Here is a 17,142-nt window from a genome sequence, read left to right on the forward strand (position 1 = left end):
GCTCTAGGGGCCCAGAGCACTGCGTTCAAATACTGACCCTTTAGTCAAGTTATTCAATCTCCGAGACTCGGTTTACTTATCTGCCAAGGGGCAACTATGGTACTCGTTAGAATTAAATGAAAGAATATTAAAAAGGGCACCTACATACACACACACAAACACACACACACTTAGGCAAAACTTCATTATTTTTGTTATTAGTAGCTTGGGGGCGGGACCCTGCCACCAGCCTCCCCAGCGGTTTCCTGTGGGAGAGCAGACGGCCCCGCCGGCCCCGCCGGCCTCGCTCCCCCTCCTCCCCAGTCGCTCGCTCCTCTCCCCTTCCTCTCCCGGCCCTTTTCCTCCCCGCCTCCCCCCGCCCCGCCCCGCCCCGCCCCTCCTCTTTCCTCGGAGGAAACTTTCGGCCGGCTGGTCCATCGGCCCGTGTCCGGCCCGCGCTGCCGCGGCCTGGGAGCCGAGCCGGGCAGGAGGGGAAGCTGGGACCGGACGGGGCGGGAGCGGCCGGGTCTCGGGTGTATGCGGCCGCCGGACGCGCCGGGGCCGGCAGCGGGGAAGCCGGGCGCTGACGGTGAGTGAGCCCTGGCCTTTGGGCCGGTGCGTCCCGGCGGGGCTGGCTGGAGGGGAGAGGGAGGCGGCTTCGCCTCCGGAGCCCGCCCTGGGAGTGGAAAAGGCACTAGCGTCTCGCTCCTCCATCCCACTACCGGGACGGCGAAACCGGGCGTCATTTGGGGACCCCACAAGGGGGCGGAGCCTCCTGCGGCCCACTTCCCTGACCCCTCAAGTTGGAGGGGCGTCTGCGTCCAGGGAAAGGATCCCCTAGGCAGGGCCCAGGTCTGTAACAAAGTTAGAGAGCTGCTGTCTCGGATTTGGACCCCGGGGCTGCTCTTCCAGCGAGGGGAGCTACCCGGAGGCGGGGTCAGGATCAGCTCCGGGCTGGGGATTGGGATCTGACCTTGCTGACCCCGCAGGCTGACGGGGGGGCTTGCCCCTCCGCCCCCAGAGCAGCATGGATGCCCCACGGAGGGACATGGAGTTGCTGAGCAACAGCCTGGCGGCCTACGCGCACATCCGCGGTGAGGGCGGGCCCCGGGGGGCATGGGCCCCTCCCTGCCCCTCTGAGGCCCCATTCCCCTTCCCTCCCCACCTCCCAGCCCCATCCTCCCCGTCCCTCACTTGACCGATGGCGGCTACCTAATGTCTTTCAAATAAGGAGGACTGTCCTTGCCCCCCAAACTTCGAACCTGGAGTCCTTCCGCAGTGGATAACTCCCACCCGCCAGGGAGGCAGGGCTTCTCCATGACTTCTGCCCTCTGACCCCCAGCTAACCCCGAGAGCTTTGGCCTCTACTTCGTGCTGGGAGTCTGCTTTGGCCTGCTGCTAACGCTGTGCCTACTAGTCATCAGTATCTCCTGCGCTCCCCGCCCGCGGCCCCGGGCCCCTGTTCCGCGCCGGGACCCCCGCAGCAGCACCCTCGAACCCGAGGACGACGAGGACGAGGAGGAGGACACGGTGACGCGGCTGGGCCCCGACGACACGCTGCAGGGCCCAGAGCTGACGGCTGAGCCAGACGGGCCGCTGAGCGTCAACGTCTTCACGTCGGCAGAGGAGCTGGAGCGGGCGCAGCGCTTGGAGGAGCGGGAACGGATCCTAAGGGAGATTTGGCGCACTGGGCAGCCGGACCTGCTGGGCACTGGCACGCTGGGGCCCAGCTCCACGGCCACAGGCACCCTGGGTCGCATGCACTATTACTGACCGGCCCCTTCCCGCTGCAAGGAGCTCTGCGTACTGGACATGCGCAGGAACTCACAGCTGCCCCAGGACACTGGGACTGCCCCTGCCCACGGTGCTATGGAGGCCCCGCCCCCACGGCTCCCCCAGTGCCATTGGACCTGGATCCCCACCTTCTGAGATCCCCAGTCCTGCCAGAAAGCCCGCGGGGGAGGACAGGGCACAGGGTCCCCAGCCCTTCTCCTGCGATCGGTTAAGAGATAAGTGACCAATGAAAACTGCATTCTCAGTGACTCAGTCTCCCTCTCTTACTTCTGTCCCCAACGTCCTCCAGGCTCCTGCCATACAGGGGGACCCAGATTGAGACCCTACTCGACTCTTAACCAGGCTGACCACCTCCATCAACCCACCCAACACCTGAGCATACATGCTTGCATTCAGTTCACAGACTGAAAAAACACTCCCTCCACCACCTCACAGCCTCACGCACAGAACAAGTTATCACTCGCATTCCTTCCTCACAAATGCATTCCTTCCCGGCGAAGGCCTGGGCGCACTTTGCCCCTGGGATCCTGCATCACTACACACACACACACACACACAGGCCCCGGGACCCTGCCCTTGACGCTGAGGCACTATTAGCCCGTGTTAACCGTGTGTGCCTGAGCGGGGCTCCGAGCAGAGACGTGTTCCAGCGAGTTCTTCCTAGCGAACTATGGGGCCAACTGGGAGGGGTCCCGGCTCGAGAGCAGGCCCGCCCACCTCCTCTGGCGCACAGCTGGATTCCGGAATCCGGGCCCGCGGGCAGAGCCCGACCCCGCCTGGGCCCCTCCTGCCGGCCATTTCTCCAGCACCCGGCAGACGTCCGAAGGAGACACCCCCCCACCCACCCCCGCCATCCGGTGGATAAAAATAGCCGCGCGGAGGCCTTGGGATCGGTAATGGGAGCCACATGTTGGCCAGATGTGCCCGGGAGAGACCGTCAGGAATGCGGAGGGCCGGGAGCGCCCGGCCGGCCCCGCCCCCGCCACGCAGGCCCCGCCCCCGCACGGACCAGGCAGGCGCGGCGAGCGCGTACACGGCGGTTTACTTTCTTGAGTTTCTCAAAGTCGTGTGCAAGGACGTGGGTAGCCGGAGCCTGACTTGCTCCCAGGTCCCGCCGTGGTCCCTGCCGGGCCCACCCTCAGTGCGTCTGCGTCTGCGCGTGGATGGAGCCCTGGGTCCGGGACTCCCGAGTCCCCCGCTTCATCTGCACCTAGTCGGGAGAGGGCGTCAGGACAGGCCGTCAGGGGAGGGCCAGCCTCCAGCCCCCTAGGACCCGCACCCCACCCACCTCCAGCAACAGGCGCTTCTCCTTCTCGCTCTTCAGCTCCTCCCAGATGTCCGTCAGCTTCCTCCTGCGGACGGGAGGTCGAGGGGGAGGGGTGGGCTGGGCAGGTTTAGAGCCACCGGCCCCCTCCCTGACCCCGCTCCTCCCTCCTCCCCACTTACTCCAGCTGCACCCCCATCTGCTCCAACGACCTTCTTAAAGATTCCATCTCGTCCTGTAGCCTCATTATATCGCCTCTGTCACTTTTGCTGTCCGTGAGATTTTGCGGAACCAGGGAAAGTGGGGTGGGAGTCTCTTGGGGGTCCGGAGTCGACTTGATAGAATGAGGATTCTTTTGAGCAGGGTCTACCTCTTTGGGGGCCACCTCCTCTTTGGGGAGTGCTGCCTCTTCCGGGGTACCCTCATGCTTCCCAGGTGCCTCCTGGAGGAGGGTTGTAGCCTTCTCAAGGGCCGGCATGGACCCTGGCTTGGACTTAGACAGGAATGGGGAGTCGTCACTCTGATCAAGATGGTGTGTCATCATGCAGAGATCGGCCTTCTCTGGCACATGGACCTTTTGGGATAGAGCCTCATTGGCCACAGGAGACGTGAACTTCGGCAGGGCTTGCTCCGGAGAGAAGTGATGGGACTGAGTGTTGTCTCTAGTGGAGGCCTTGTCAGAGAGCACCTGCTCAGGGGTCAAGACCTTTTCCAGGGTGGGCACCTCAACCCCAGGAGGGACCATCTTTGGGCCAAGGAGTTCATCCTCTGGTGGGCCTTCTGGGGCAGGGGCCAGATCCACAGAAATGAGGCTGTCTGGGCTGGAGGCCTTGTCTAGAGTCAGGCCCTCCTGTGGGGTGGGGTTCCCTAGGGCTGGGGCCTTGAACTCTAGAGTCAGGGCCCCCTCTGAGACGGGGACCTTATCTGGAGTCAGGGTTTCCTCTGGAGTGGGGGCCTTATCCAGAGACAGAGTCTTCTCTGAGCTGGGGGTCTTGTCCAGAGTGGGGGTTTTATTCACAGGAGAGGCCTTCGCTAGGCTGCTCTGCTCTTCCTCCTGTGGTGATGGGGGTGAGGGCTCAGCTGAGGGATGGGTACCTTGGCAGTTTGAGTCAGGTTCCCCTTGGCCTGGGATCCTTCCCCCCTCACATATCCCAGGGATATGGGAACCAGACTCTGTCGGTGGTCCTGGTGTCTCAGGACCTCTTACCTGACTGGTTGCCGAGCGCTGCCGGGAAGCCTGGGTTTTTGGTCCCTTTCTACCAGGGTGGCCTGGACCCCCGCTGAGGAAGCTGCCACCGGAGCCTATGAGAGCAGAACCTCAGGGGTCCAGGCTCCTCTGACTCCAAGTCTCTCCCCGTCTCTGTCCTTCAGCACAGCCACCTTATCCCAGTCCCCCATTCCTTCCCACCAGAGGGAGGCAAGGAGACCTACCCAAGTCTCGGGAGGGGCGCTTCTGACTGTCTCCGCTGGGTGTCCAAGAAGGCCTGGAACATATCCCCATCAGACCAGGAGGCGGGCAACAGGGAGCAGCATTTCCTTTGTACTCTCCTCCTTCCCCACCCCCCCAACCCTGCTCCTTACTTGGCTTTGCTGGGCCCAGTGGGGGCTGTCACCAGCTTCCTGACTGGAGGGAGGCCTGATTTGGGTGTCACCTTTTTTGGTTCCTTTATAGGAGCTGGGAGAGGAGAAGGGAGTGTGGCACTCATTCACTCCCTTATCCATCCGCCTAACAGTTGCTGGCCCTGTCCTCTGCACAGGGGACGAGGGACAAGAGATGAACATTTGATTCTGCCTCTTCAGAACTCAGGGGAAGCCGATCACCCTCATGCCACGTGGACATAAGGAACCATGGGAGCAACCTGAAGGGACACCTAGCAGGAGACAGTTGTCAGGGAAGGCTGTGGAGAGGACATGGCTTCATATCCTGCCAAGATTTTTATCCATACTTCTTTTTTTTTAAAGTAATCTCTGTGCCCAACATGTGTCTCAAACTCACAACCCCGAGATCAAGAGTCACACGCTCTACAGACTGAGCCAGCCAGGCGCTCCTATCCATACTTTTCGATGACCTGCTCCCTGCTCAGTGCCCATGGCTGCCTCCCTGGTACAGACTTTATCTTTTTCTTAGCCCACAGCAATAACCTTTCCCAATCCAACCCCCACCTCCCGCCCTAGAACTTCCTGGTCTTCTCTATCTCATTCACTCCCTAAGAGATCTCACCCAGTTTTATGGAGTTAATTAGCATCGGTAAGCCAATGACTCCCACATTTTCATCCGCAGCCTCTGAACTCCAGATTCCTATCCCAGGGTCCTCTCCCTTTCCACTCGGGGAGCTAACTGGCATCACACACTTAACAGACCCAAAACTGAGCTCTCACTTCCCGCCCCCCAAATCTGACTCTTTTCCAGTGTTCCCCACCTCCCACACTCACCCACTCGCCCAGATGTCACCCGTGACCTCTCTCACTCCCTTATGCTGTACCATCCAAACCACTAGTAAATCCTGATCGCTCCACCTTCAAAACAGGTCCTGAATTCAACCCTTAGAGTGCCACTAAGCACTCGAGCCCAAGGCACCACCCCCTTGGCCTGGACTAGGGCAGCAGCCTCTGACCTGGGCCCTGGCTGCACTCCCCCCGCCTACAGCGTGTTCCCACAGCAGTCAGGGTGGGCTCGGCTTCCACGGGGGGAGCAGACATAAGCAAAAGTAGACTGTATTGTGTGTGAGAGAGTTACTGGCTGTTACCGAGGAAGAACAAGCAGGGGAATGTCAATTCTAAATGGGGTGGTCAGAGATGGCCGCGCTGAGAAGGTAAGGTCAGAGTGAACCGTCACATGCAGTGACCTTCATATCTGTGGGCATCGAGCAGCCGCTCCGGCCTAGGCACGCACACCTGCTGGCATTTAGTCACACACATGGTCTCACACGCAGACATGCACAGAAATCCTGACGGGATGCACAGTGTGCTGGTGTAGACCCCAGAGCCGGACGCCAGGCTCTGACGTCCCGCTCCACTCCACGCCAGCTGTGCGAGGACCGGCAGTGTCACTCAGCCGCCCTGTGCCCTGGTATCTTCATCTGTACAACATGCATAATGACAGTATCCACCTGGTGAGGGGGGCGGCTACTGTGAGGTTGCAGGGACCTCACTCATGTGAGCTGCTTAGAAGAGTATGGGGCATGGAGTCAAAGCTCAGTGAACGTTCACTCTGACTTCAGTTTCTTGTACATTGGCCAATGAGGAGCTTGGGAGGGCCCTCCCACTAGAAAGCAATTCTGTCCCCTGGAGGATACAATTTTGAGGCACCAGTGGACCTCAAAGAAGCAGGGGAGGTCCACAAAAAGGGAGAAACTGAGACCAGAAAGGTAGTAGGAGGGCCACACTACTGTGGCTCCACAGCCTGGGCCTGTGATGAGGAACCGATACCCGGGGGTGAGGGGGGGCACCTCCTGAGCCCCCCCACAGGCCCCAAGCTTGGTAGCGACACGGCAGTGCCACCAGTTTCTTCTAGAGGGCTCTGGTGGTCTCTGGTCTCTGGTGGTTGGTGCCCTTTGGCTTCCAGCAGAAGTAGAAGCAGGACCTCTCTGGAAGAAGGCTTCCCCTCCCGAGGCAGGAACTCCCTCAGTTGGGATCAAGTCCTGAGCTCACACACCAAGATCACAAACCAAACGAAAAGGCAGGCCACTGACAATGGGAGTCAGCAGACACCACGCACGGCAGGTGCTAGAATTGTCAGAGAGCACAGCTGTGCTACGGGGCAGGCAACAAAGGGACCATCAGGAATAAACAGGCAAGTCTGGGGGCGGGGAAGGAAAACAGAGTGACTAGAGATGAAAAACAGCATTCTTTTTTTTTTTTTTAATCTTTTTTTTTTAAGACTTAATTTATTTATTTGACAGAGATCACAAGTAGGCAGAGGCAGGTAGAGAGAGAGGGGGAAGCAGGCTCCCCGCTGAGCAGAGAACCCAATGTGGGGCTCGATACCAGGACCTCAAGATCATGATCTGAGCCAAAGGCAGAGGTTTAACCCACTGAGCCACCCAGGCGCCCCGAGAAACAGCATTCTTGAAATAAATCAAATATAGGTTAAAGAGCAGGTAAAACAGCCAAAAAGTCAGGGAGAGAATTAGTAAGCTGGAAGCATAGTGATACAAGGAGCAGAACATTTGAAAGCAGTGGTGGAAAGAATGCATAATGAAAGGGGGTTTGGCTACCACTGAATGATGTGGTAGACAAATCCTCACCTCGCAAGGCACCTGGAAAGCTGGACAAAACCACCACTGCTGGGCTTTGGAAATGGACCAAAGGCATACCTGAGAAGCATTTTACGCTCGATGGCGCCCTTGCCGGTGCCTGCCCCCATCCCCGCCCCGCCCCCACCAGCCTGGTCTGTGCAGACACTGCTCTGCAGCATGGGGCTAGTTGCAAGGATTGGCAGCTTTGCTGCCCCGGTGGAGGGAGGTCACTCGATTTAGGGTGCAGCCTTGGACTTGGCACTGGTTTCATAGACAGGACACCAAAACCACAAGCAACCAAAGAGAAAATACAGACATGAGACTTCCTTCAGATGTTAAACTTTTGTGCGTTAAAGGAAGTGAAAAGACAACAGGATGGGGGAAAATATTTGCAAAGTCAATGCCCGATAAGGGACTTTTCTCAAGACATTTAAAAAACTCTAGAAGTCAACAGTCAAAAGTCAAAGAACCTGATGAAAAAAGAGGCAAAGGACCCAAATAGACATTTCTCCGAAAGATATACAAATTGGGAATAAACCTATGAAAAGACGTTCAACATGTAAGCGGGCAGAGAAAGGTCAAGCAGATCCACAACGAGATACCACCCCACACTGACTAGGATGATTAGAACAAAAAAGAGAAAAACAAATGTTGGTGAAGATGTGGAAAAAAGCAGAACCGTCATGCATTGCTGGTGGGAATATAAAACGGGACAAGCACTTTGGAAAACTGTGACAGTTCTTCTCAAAGCTAAACACAGAGCTATCCTAGTGGCCAGAGGTCCCTTTCTTAGGCATATACCGAAGGGAAATGGAAACAGCCAACACAAAAACTCGTACACAAATGTTCCTACCCCCAAAAGTAAAAACGACACAATGTCCACCGGCAAACAGATGGGTAAAATCTCAGACATTCACATAACGGAATATTATTGGGCAACGAAAGGGAATGAAGTACAACACATACTAGAATAAGATGAAGCTTGAAAACAAAAGATGCAATAGAAAAGGGTTTTCGCGGGGCGCCTGGGGGGCTCATCATTGGAGCGTGAGACTCTAGATCTGGGGGTGGTGAGTCTGAGGCCTATGTTGGGTGTAGAGATTACTTTAAAAACAAATAATTAGGGGGTCCTGGGTGGCTCAGTGGGTTAAGCCTCTGCCTTCAGCTCAGGTCAGGATCTCAGGGTCCTGGGATCGAGCCCCACATCGGGCTCTCAGGCTCTCGGGCTCTTGGGTTCTCTACTCAGCAGGGAGCCTGCTTCCCCCTCTCTCTCTGCCTGCCTCTCTGCCTACTTGTGATCTCTCTCTCTGTCAAATAAATAAATAAAATCTTTAAAAATAGATAAATAAAAAATAAAAAACAAATAATTAAAAAAAAACAAAAATGAAAATAAAATTGATTTGAGAATTTTAGCTAGATTTCTGGCCAGCCATGGTTACCCAGGGACCAGGAAACAGAAAGAACACTGCAAGCCTCCTAAAATGCAAGATTCCCTCCCATCTGAGTTCCAAGGTAAAGCCATTTGAACAGCAGTTGTAAAGGGGTCTTTGCAAATTTAATCAAGTTAAGAGGAGTGCCTGGGTGGCTCAGTCATTAAGCATCTGACTTTGGCTCAGGTCATAATCCCAGGATCCTGGGATTGAACCCCTCATCGGGCTCCCCACTCCGCAGGAAGCCTGCTTCCCCCTCTCCCACTCCCCCTGCTTGTGTTCTCTTGCTGTCTCTCTGTCAAATAAACAATTAAAAAATAAAAAGAGGAGGTCACACTCTATCATGGCCTTAAACCAATGACTGGTGATCTTATTGGAAGAGGAAAATTTGGACGCACACACAGTGAAGACAACAACGTGAAGACAGGCAGAGAAGAGTGGTAGATATACCTATAAAGCAAGGATAGCCAGCGACTCCCAGTAGCTGAGAGACAAGGAGAGATGCTTCCCCTATACTCTTCACAGAAAGCATGGCTATGCCAACATCTTGATTTTGGATTTCTAGCCCCCAGAACCATGAGAGATTAAATTTCTGTTGATTTAAGCCAAACAAAACAAAAAACAAAACAAAGAAGAAGAAAAAGAATTTCAGCCAAACTTTCCAGTAACTATTAAAGAAATTTAAAAAAAAAAGAAAGAAAGAAAGAAAGAAAAATGAAATGGAAGTAGTTTAAAATCTTCCCATAATGGAAAAAACAAAACAAAACAAAACGAAAAGAAAGGACCAGATGGATTTATAGGCAAGTTTTATCAACTCTCTAGGAATGATGATCCCATCTTTTTTTTTTGTTTTCCCCCAAGTAAACTGTATCCCTAGTGTGGGGCTCAAGCTCACAACTCTGAGATCAAGAGCCGTACACTCTTTAGACTGGACGAGCCACCTGTCCCCATAATGATTCCCATCTTTTTAAGATCTACCAGATAATTAAAAAACAAAATGTGTACCCTTTAACTCATTTATGGGGCCAGTATATTATTCATAACCAGAGGAGGACAGTAAAAATAAATGCTAAAACCTTAAGAAAAAGGTTTATGAAAAGATAACAGTATATGATAATAGTATATGAAAAGATAATAAAACCATAACCAATTTAATTGATCCTAAGAATACAAGGGTGGCTTAACATTAGAAAATTCTACAAATGGGGGCACCTGGGTGGCTCAGTGGTTTAAGCCGCTGCCTTCGGCTCGGGTCATGATCTCAGGGTCCTGGGATCGAGCCCCGCGTCGGGCTCTCTGCTCAGCAGGGAGCCTGCTTCACTCTCACTCTCTCTGCCTGCCTCTCTGCCTACTTGTGATCTCTCTCTGTCAAATAAATAAATAAAATCTTTAAAAAAAAAAAAAATTCTACAAATGTCTTTTATCATATTGACAGATTAAAGGAGAAAACTCAGAGAAATCATTTCAAAAGAATCACAATTTGGAAAAAATTCAGCACACACTCATAAAAATTATAAATAAACTAGAAATAGGAAGGCCCTTTCTTAATCTGACAAAAAAAGTATCTAAGAAAAGATCTAGGGACAGCTGGGTGGCTCAGTCAGTTAAGCCTCTGCCTTCAGCTCAGGGCATGATCCTGGGGTCCTGGGATTGAGCCTCACATCGGGCTCCCTGCTCAGCAGGGAGTCTGCTTCTCCCTCTCCCTCTGCCTGCTGCTCCCTCTTGCTTGTATGCTCTCTTTCTCTCTCTGTCAAATAAATAACTTAAAATCTTTTAATTAATAAATAAATAAATAAAAAGAAAAAAAAAAGGTTCTAAGTAAGTCTCACTGTTAAAGGAGAAAAGCTGGGAACATTCCACTTAAAATCAGGAACATGGTGGGGCGCCTGGGTGGCTCAGTGGGTTAAGCCTCTGCCTTCGGCTCAGGTCATGATCTCAGGGTCCTGGGGTCGAGCCCCCCGCATCGGGCTCTCTGCTCAGCAGGGAGCCTGCTTCTTCCTCTCTCTCTGCCTACCTCTCTGCCTCCTTGTGATCTCTGTCTGTCAAATAAAATAAAAATAAAATCTTTAAAAATAAAATCAAATCAGGAACGTGGTAATGATGTTTAACACGACAACTTCTGTCCATGTGTTGAGTCCCTAGCCACTATAGTAGAATGAAAAAATAAAATGAAAAGACATAAGGAGTGGAAAAGATAGAGCAAAATTGTCATTAGTCACAGATGACATGACTATCTTCACAGAAAAGCTACTAAGAAGCTAGAGATGGTGGGGCCTGGGTGGCTCAGTTGTCACACATCTGCCTTTGGCTCAGGTCATGATCCCAGGGTCCTGGAATAGAGCCCCAGCCCCGCATCTTGCTCTCTGCTGAGCAGGAAGCCAGCTTCTCCCTCTCCCACTCCCACTGCTTGTGTTCTCTCTCTCACTATGTCTCTCTCTCTGTCAAATAAATAAATAAATAAACAGACAAAAGCTTAAAAAAAAAAAAAAGAAGTTCAAGATAGGGGCACCTGGGTGGTGTAGTTGGTTAAGCATCTGATTCTTGGTTTCAGCTCAGGTCTTGACATCGAGCCCCACAATGGGTTCCACACTCAGCAAGGAGTCTGCTTGAGATTCTCTCTCCCTCTCCCTCTGCCCCTCCTACTTGTGCTCTCTATGAAATAAATAAATAAATCTTAAAAAAAAAAAAAAAAGGCAGGGGAGGAGTTGCCTGGGTGGCTTCGTTGGTTAAGCATCTTCCTTAGGCTCAGGTCACGGTCTCAAGAGTCCTGGGATCATGCTCCACATTGGCCTCCCTGCTCAGCGGGGAGTCTGCTTCTCCCTCTGGCCCTCACCCTATTCATGTTCTCTCTTGCTTTCTCTCTCTCTCTCTTTTTTTTTTAAAAGATTGTATTTATTTATTTGACAGACAGAGATCACAAGTAGGCAGAGAGGCAGGCAGAGAGAGAGGAGGAAGCAGGCTCCCTGCTGAGCAGAGAGCTCGATGCGGGGCTTGATCCCAGGACCCCGAGATCATGACCTGAGCCAAAGGCAGAGGTTTCAACCCACTGAGCCACCCAGGTGCCCCTGATTTCTCTCTCTTAAATAAATAGATTTTTTTTAAGTACAGATAAATTATTAGAAATAATCAGTTTTTAGTACCATGACCGGCTATGAAATCAATATACAAAAATCAATACATTTCTATATTCTTGAAATAAACAGAAGGATATTTTAAAGTAAAGTTTGGTAATTTATTTATTTATATATTTTTTAAGATGTTAAGGATTTTACTTATTTATTTGAGAGAGAGCATGAGCGGGGGTGAGGAAGACGGAAAAGGAGACTCTCTGCTGAGCAGAGAGCCTCATGTGGGGCTTGATTCCAGGACCCTGAGATCATTACCTGAGCCAAAGGCAGATGCTCAACTGACGTTGCCACCCAGGTGCTCCTAAGATTTTACTTTTTTAAAGATTTTTATTTATTTATTTGACAGAGAGAGACATGGTGAGAGAGGGAACACAAGCAGGGGGAGTGGTGAGAGGGAGAAGCAGGCTTTCCGCTGAGCAGAGACCGGGATGTGGGGCTGGGGCTCTATTCCAGGATGTGGGGATCATGACCTGAGCCAAAGGCAGATGCTTAACAACTGAGCCACCCAGGCACAACAAGATTTTATTTTTAAGTAATATTTACACCCAACGTGGGGCTCAAACTCAAAACCCTAAGATCAAGAGTGGCACGCTCCACCAATGGAGCCAGCCAGGGGCCCCTATCTAATTTTTTAACAGACGTAACAAAAAAATCTGAGGCATCTAGAAATAAATCTTATGAAAGCTGTGCAAAACTTATAAGCAGAGAGTAATACAGGATGCTGGAACAATTTATTGCCCATATGGAAAAAAGGAGAATCGGGTTACTCATTAAAAATCAATGCCACAAAGATAAAGGCACTTAAAAACAAAAGGCAACACTTTAAAAGTTTTAAAGAAAATGTAAATGACTTTTCTGAACTTGGAGCAGGAAGAATTTCTCAGACAAGAAAAAACCTGCTAACCATGAAAGACTGATACGTCTACATTAAAATTAAGAACTCCCATTCATCACAGAACACCATGATACAAAAAGAGATGACAAGCCACAATGAAAGAAAATATCTGTAAGGCATGTAACCTGCAATGGACTGGTATTCAGTATATATAAAGAACCTCAACCAATTATAGCCAGGGAAATGCAAACGGAGTCACATTGAGATGCTATTCTGTACCTACTAGATTCACACACAAAAGAAGTAAAATCTGGCAAAACCAAGTGTTGAATAGGATTTGGAATAACAGGCTCTCATACACTGATGGTGTAACGTTAAAGTATACAATCACTCTGAAAGTCAAACTGACTTTATCTCATAAAAGTTGAATATTCACATATCCTACGATCTCGAATGGCATCACTAGTATTATATCCTAGAGAAATGACTGTACCTGCACACCAGAACACAGGCACAGAATTGCTCATGGCAGCAGTATCTGTTGTGACAAAAACTAGAAACAATGAAAATGGCTAACATCAGGAGGAGACCAGAAACATACATAAACTGTAGTAAATTCCCTGCAAGGAATATTATACAGCAGAGAAAAATTAAAGAACTTACATCTAGATATGACATGGATTAATCTTAGAAATATAATGTTGATCGGAAAGAGCAAGTCCCAGAAGACTATAAACATGACACCATTCTTATATCAAGCTCAAAAATAAGCAAAAATTAATTGATGCATTATTTAGGCACATACATAGGTAAGTAAATTAAAAAATTCAAGGGAATTATAAAAACAAAGTTCAGAATCATGGTTATCTTTTGTGGGGAAGGTAGGAAGTAGAATGGGAAGGAAAAGCAACGCACAAACCACTAACAATAATCTAGTTCTTGGGTTTGGTGACAGCTCATGAATGTTCACGGGTGTTCATTATTGGGGTTTTTTTTTCCCATTATTGTTTCAAAGCACATTATGTACAGTTTTGGCATGCGTGAAGTAGTCCACTAAAAGAGAAGTAAAACATCCCCACAGAACTATTCAATGACACATTCATGTGACGTGCAAACACAGAACACGGTCTCAAAAACACAGACTCACTGATCACTGTATTTCCTTACAAAATGAAACAAATCTAAACATGTTGATAGCCACATTCTCAAAACACACAAAGAAATATGCACACGCACACACACACTGACACATTCCTACACAATGACCCACACAAATACCTACCAGATCTTTAACCCACAGAGGTAGCTCCTAAGGGACTATAATATAGCACCACTGTGAAGCCGTGGGTGTTTATGGGCAACTAAACTGGTGGGGTCCCAGAGAGCAAAATCCCACCACCTCCCCCCCTCAAATCCCAGGCTTCCCGGGCACCCACCTGATTCCCGAGACACCATTTTCCGTGGGGTCAGCTTCTTGACCTATAAGGAACAAAGTTATCAGAATCTGATGAGTCCCCACATTTCTAGATTCACTGTCATTTAGGGGTAGCCTGAATGCCCACTGAGCACCACCACCCCCTACTTTGTCCAGGGCAGCCTGCCTGCCCTCCTGACCCCCAACTTGAATGCCTGCCCCCATACTCACTGGGGGTGGGGGGAGCACAAAGTTGTCAGGGAAAACTCCTCTTCGGCCTTGAGACTCTCCTTCCCACCAGCCCTTATCCTCCGTGGTCTGGGAGAACAAGATACCATGGGGAGGTGAGCCAGATCCCCAAGTTCCTGCCTTCTCGGGTCCCACGGCTTCTCAACATGCCCTTCCTGGCCGCCTCCCCTGCCCTGTGCTTTCCTACCTTCCTCAGTACTTTCACCTCGTCCCCCCTCCGCAGCGCCAACTCATCTGGGGCCTCAGGCTGGTAATCGAACAGGACCCTGTAGATCTCAGGGCGGGAGACTGTAGGGGGGTGGTCAGTCCACTAAAGCCAACTGCTTTCTCCAGATCATTCAGGCACTCCCTCCCCCATCAGCTCGGTTGGGTTCCCCCTTCCCCAAGTCAGCTAGGCTCGGAGGGGGTTCTGAGGAACCCTTGGGCTGGGTGCTCACCTGTCCGCAGGTAGTCTGGAGGGCTGTCATAGGTCAGACTGCTCAGCTAGTGGGGGCAAGGGGAGGGAGGGACAAGCTGAGCCTCCACCCCTCTAAGAACTCACCACGTCTGCGCCCACCGCACCCAGTTTACCTTGGGAGGCCGCTGGGTACCAGGGCTGACTGAAGGCATGTCTGGGTTCCCGAGGCCTGGTGGGGACAGTGAGGTTAGGGAGTGTGCTAATTCAGTTTAGATCATGGGAGAGGTCAAAGGGGTCACAGGGTCAGGATGCGTGGATCACAGGCTCAGGCCACTGGAAGGGTCAATGGAGACTGCAGAGTCTGGTCACAGGGGTTCACGGGGTCACAGGGTGCAGGTCTCACTTGGGGGCCCACTGTCCAGCAACTCCACAAAGTTGGATGGGAAGGCTCCCAGCTGCCCGTTCTTCTTCCCCAGCCACCAGCCGTCCTCAATCTGGGGAGGAGGAGGACGCAGGGCCATCTGGTTCTGCCCCAAGGGTCTCTCGAGAATTCTTCCACCCTTGTTTCTGCCCCGATTCTGCCCAATGCCCCCTCCTCCCTTGCTCCCTCACTTTCCCATTTCTGTGTCCCTCAGCATCCCCAACGCCCACACCCTCTCTTCACACATCCCTCACACCGGGACGTGCTCCAGCATCTCCGCCCAAAGACTCTCATCACTTCGTCCCCTCACCTCCTTTATCACTTCCACAGTCTCCCCAGCTTGCAGCTTCAGCTCGTCTGCCTGCTCCGGGCTGTAGTTGAAGTTCACCTTGCACCATCTTTGGGGGCCCCGAGATTTAGCGGGGCAACCTGGGGTCAGACGAGAGAGAAAGGCCGCTGGAGCCACGCGCCCCAGCCCCCTGAGCTGCGAGAGGGGCTCCCGAGCAAGAGCCCCAGGCCCCGCCCTAAGGTGGAGCATTGTACCCAAGAGCCAATCACAGACCGCGGTGTGCCCCAGCGGCCCCGCCCAGAGCCGCGCCCAGAGCCGCCTGCTAGGGCTGCTGGAGCTGCGCAGGTTCCGCCCGGCCGCCCACCCACCGGGCCTGGCGCTCACCTCGGCGGCGTGCACAGCGCGGGCTCGGCGCCTCCCCGGCGGCGCGCAGATACTCTGGGATCGCCTGGAAACGAACGCAAGGAAACCGGGGTGGGGCGGCGGCTCTCAGCTCCGGGGGTGGGCACGCATTGAGACCCTCATCCACCCGACCTGCGGCCTGGCCTCACCTGCACCAAGCGCTCGGGAAAGAGACCACAACGACCCCCCAGCTCTCCGCGCAGCCAGCCCCGTGAGGGCCCCTCAGACACCAGCCGGACCACGTCCCCGGGCGCCAGACTCAGCTCGTCCTCTTTCTGCGCGCGGTATCCGGCCAGGACCAGGACCTCTGGGGGCAAAGGACGGGGTAGGGGCGCAGCTCAGAAGGGACGGGTCTGGGCACACGGGCTTAGGCGCGAGTCCCAGACTCCGCATAAAGGACAGCGGGAGAGCGGGGTGGTGGTGTAGGCTTCTCTTGCCTTTTCTGCCCCCCCAAACCCTCTGCACATACCCATAGCTTCCGGGTCTCGCTCCAGAGCCGGGCTGGGAGTACAGTGCTGTCCCGAGGGCTGCCGAATACTGGGCCAGGGTAGGGTGGGACGAGCTGCAAGGATGTGAGGCGAAGGAGGCGGAGACGCTAGCGGATAGGTCGGCCCCAGGTGCTGGGAGTGGGTGTGGGAGAGGGGGTGGCCTGGCTCAGCAGGTTCGGCCCCCAACCCTGGAATGGAGACTCCAGGGTCTCTGGCCAGTGCTGGGGCCGCAGCTCCCCCACCTGCTCTTCCTGGCCCAGTCACTTAAATTCCAGTCTAGCCGCCTCTCCTCCCTCTCGCAGCCGTAGGCCCTGAGGCCCCCACCCACCGTTGGCACAAAGCCTTTTCTGGCCTACCTTCTCCCCGCAGGCAAGCTGTGAGCTGCACGGGAAGAGGTGGGAGAGGCTCATACCAGGGTGGGGCCCCCAGCAGGCGGCAGCGAGCGGCTCCGAGGCAGGCCCTGGGCGGACTGGGCAGCTGCTCTGGTGTGCACAGAGCTACCACAGAGTTCTATTCCAAATCTCTGCTTTCCCTGGAAAGCACGGTCTCCCCGTAACCCCACCCCACAGTGCCACCAGGCTATTCGCTTTCATAAAACACACCGACTCTCCTTGGGAAAAAACAAGAAAAAAGGAAGTTTAGGAGCTTTCAAGGCTCCTGCTCATAACCAAGGCCAGAGCCAGCAAGGCCTGAAGTTGAGGGCCCATCTGGTGCCAGTCCCATCCTGGCTGGGCTTTCTGGTCATCTTTCTGCTCAGAAGGCTGAGGCTGTTAACCACGACCCTTGATCCCTGCCCCACCACTCTGGAAGCCAA

The 17,142-nt window shown here is 53.0% G+C and overlaps 2 protein-coding genes across 5 annotated transcripts; one reads left to right on the plus strand and one right to left on the minus strand.

Annotated features, from left to right (window-relative positions):
• Positions 1-243: 243 nt before the first annotated feature.
• EVA1B (eva-1 homolog B) lies at positions 244-2,021 on the plus strand. 2 transcript variants are annotated; one of them, XM_080802572.1, is made up of 3 exons: positions 244-568; positions 969-1,073; positions 1,322-2,021. In XM_080802572.1, the coding sequence occupies exons 2-3, from the start codon at positions 1,007-1,009 to the stop codon at positions 1,750-1,752; spliced, it is 498 nt and encodes a 165-aa protein (XP_080658698.1). In that variant the 5' UTR covers positions 244-568; positions 969-1,006; the 3' UTR covers positions 1,753-2,021. The 2 variants fall into 2 exon arrangements, with proteins under 2 accessions (XP_080658698.1, XP_080658699.1); XM_080802573.1 differs by having other exon boundaries at positions 399-568; positions 1,001-1,073.
• Positions 2,022-2,659: 638 nt separating this feature from the next.
• Positions 2,660-16,384, minus strand: SH3D21 (SH3 domain containing 21). 3 transcript variants are annotated; one of them, XM_080799886.1, is made up of 16 exons: positions 16,310-16,378; positions 15,990-16,147; positions 15,823-15,886; positions 15,460-15,578; positions 15,132-15,222; positions 14,902-14,957; positions 14,769-14,814; positions 14,519-14,619; positions 14,314-14,400; positions 14,105-14,147; positions 4,619-4,712; positions 4,469-4,521; positions 4,245-4,339; positions 3,220-4,091; positions 3,062-3,125; positions 2,660-2,983 (listed from the first exon to the last, which is right to left on the minus strand). In XM_080799886.1, exons 1-16 carry the CDS (start codon positions 16,311-16,313, stop codon positions 2,912-2,914), a joined length of 2,019 nt encoding a protein of 672 aa, XP_080656012.1. In that variant the 5' UTR covers positions 16,314-16,378; the 3' UTR covers positions 2,660-2,911. The 3 variants fall into 3 exon arrangements, with proteins under 3 accessions (XP_080656012.1, XP_080656013.1, XP_080656014.1); XM_080799887.1 differs by lacking the exon at positions 15,132-15,222 and having other exon boundaries at positions 16,310-16,384; XM_080799888.1 differs by lacking the exons at positions 15,132-15,222; positions 15,823-15,886; positions 15,990-16,147; positions 16,310-16,378 and having other exon boundaries at positions 15,460-15,670.
• Between the last annotated feature and the right edge of the window lie 758 nt (positions 16,385-17,142).

The sequence above is a fragment of the Martes martes genome, assembly GCF_963455335.1.
Source record: "Martes martes genome assembly, chromosome: 4".
Lineage (NCBI taxonomy): Eukaryota > Metazoa > Chordata > Mammalia > Carnivora > Mustelidae > Martes > Martes martes.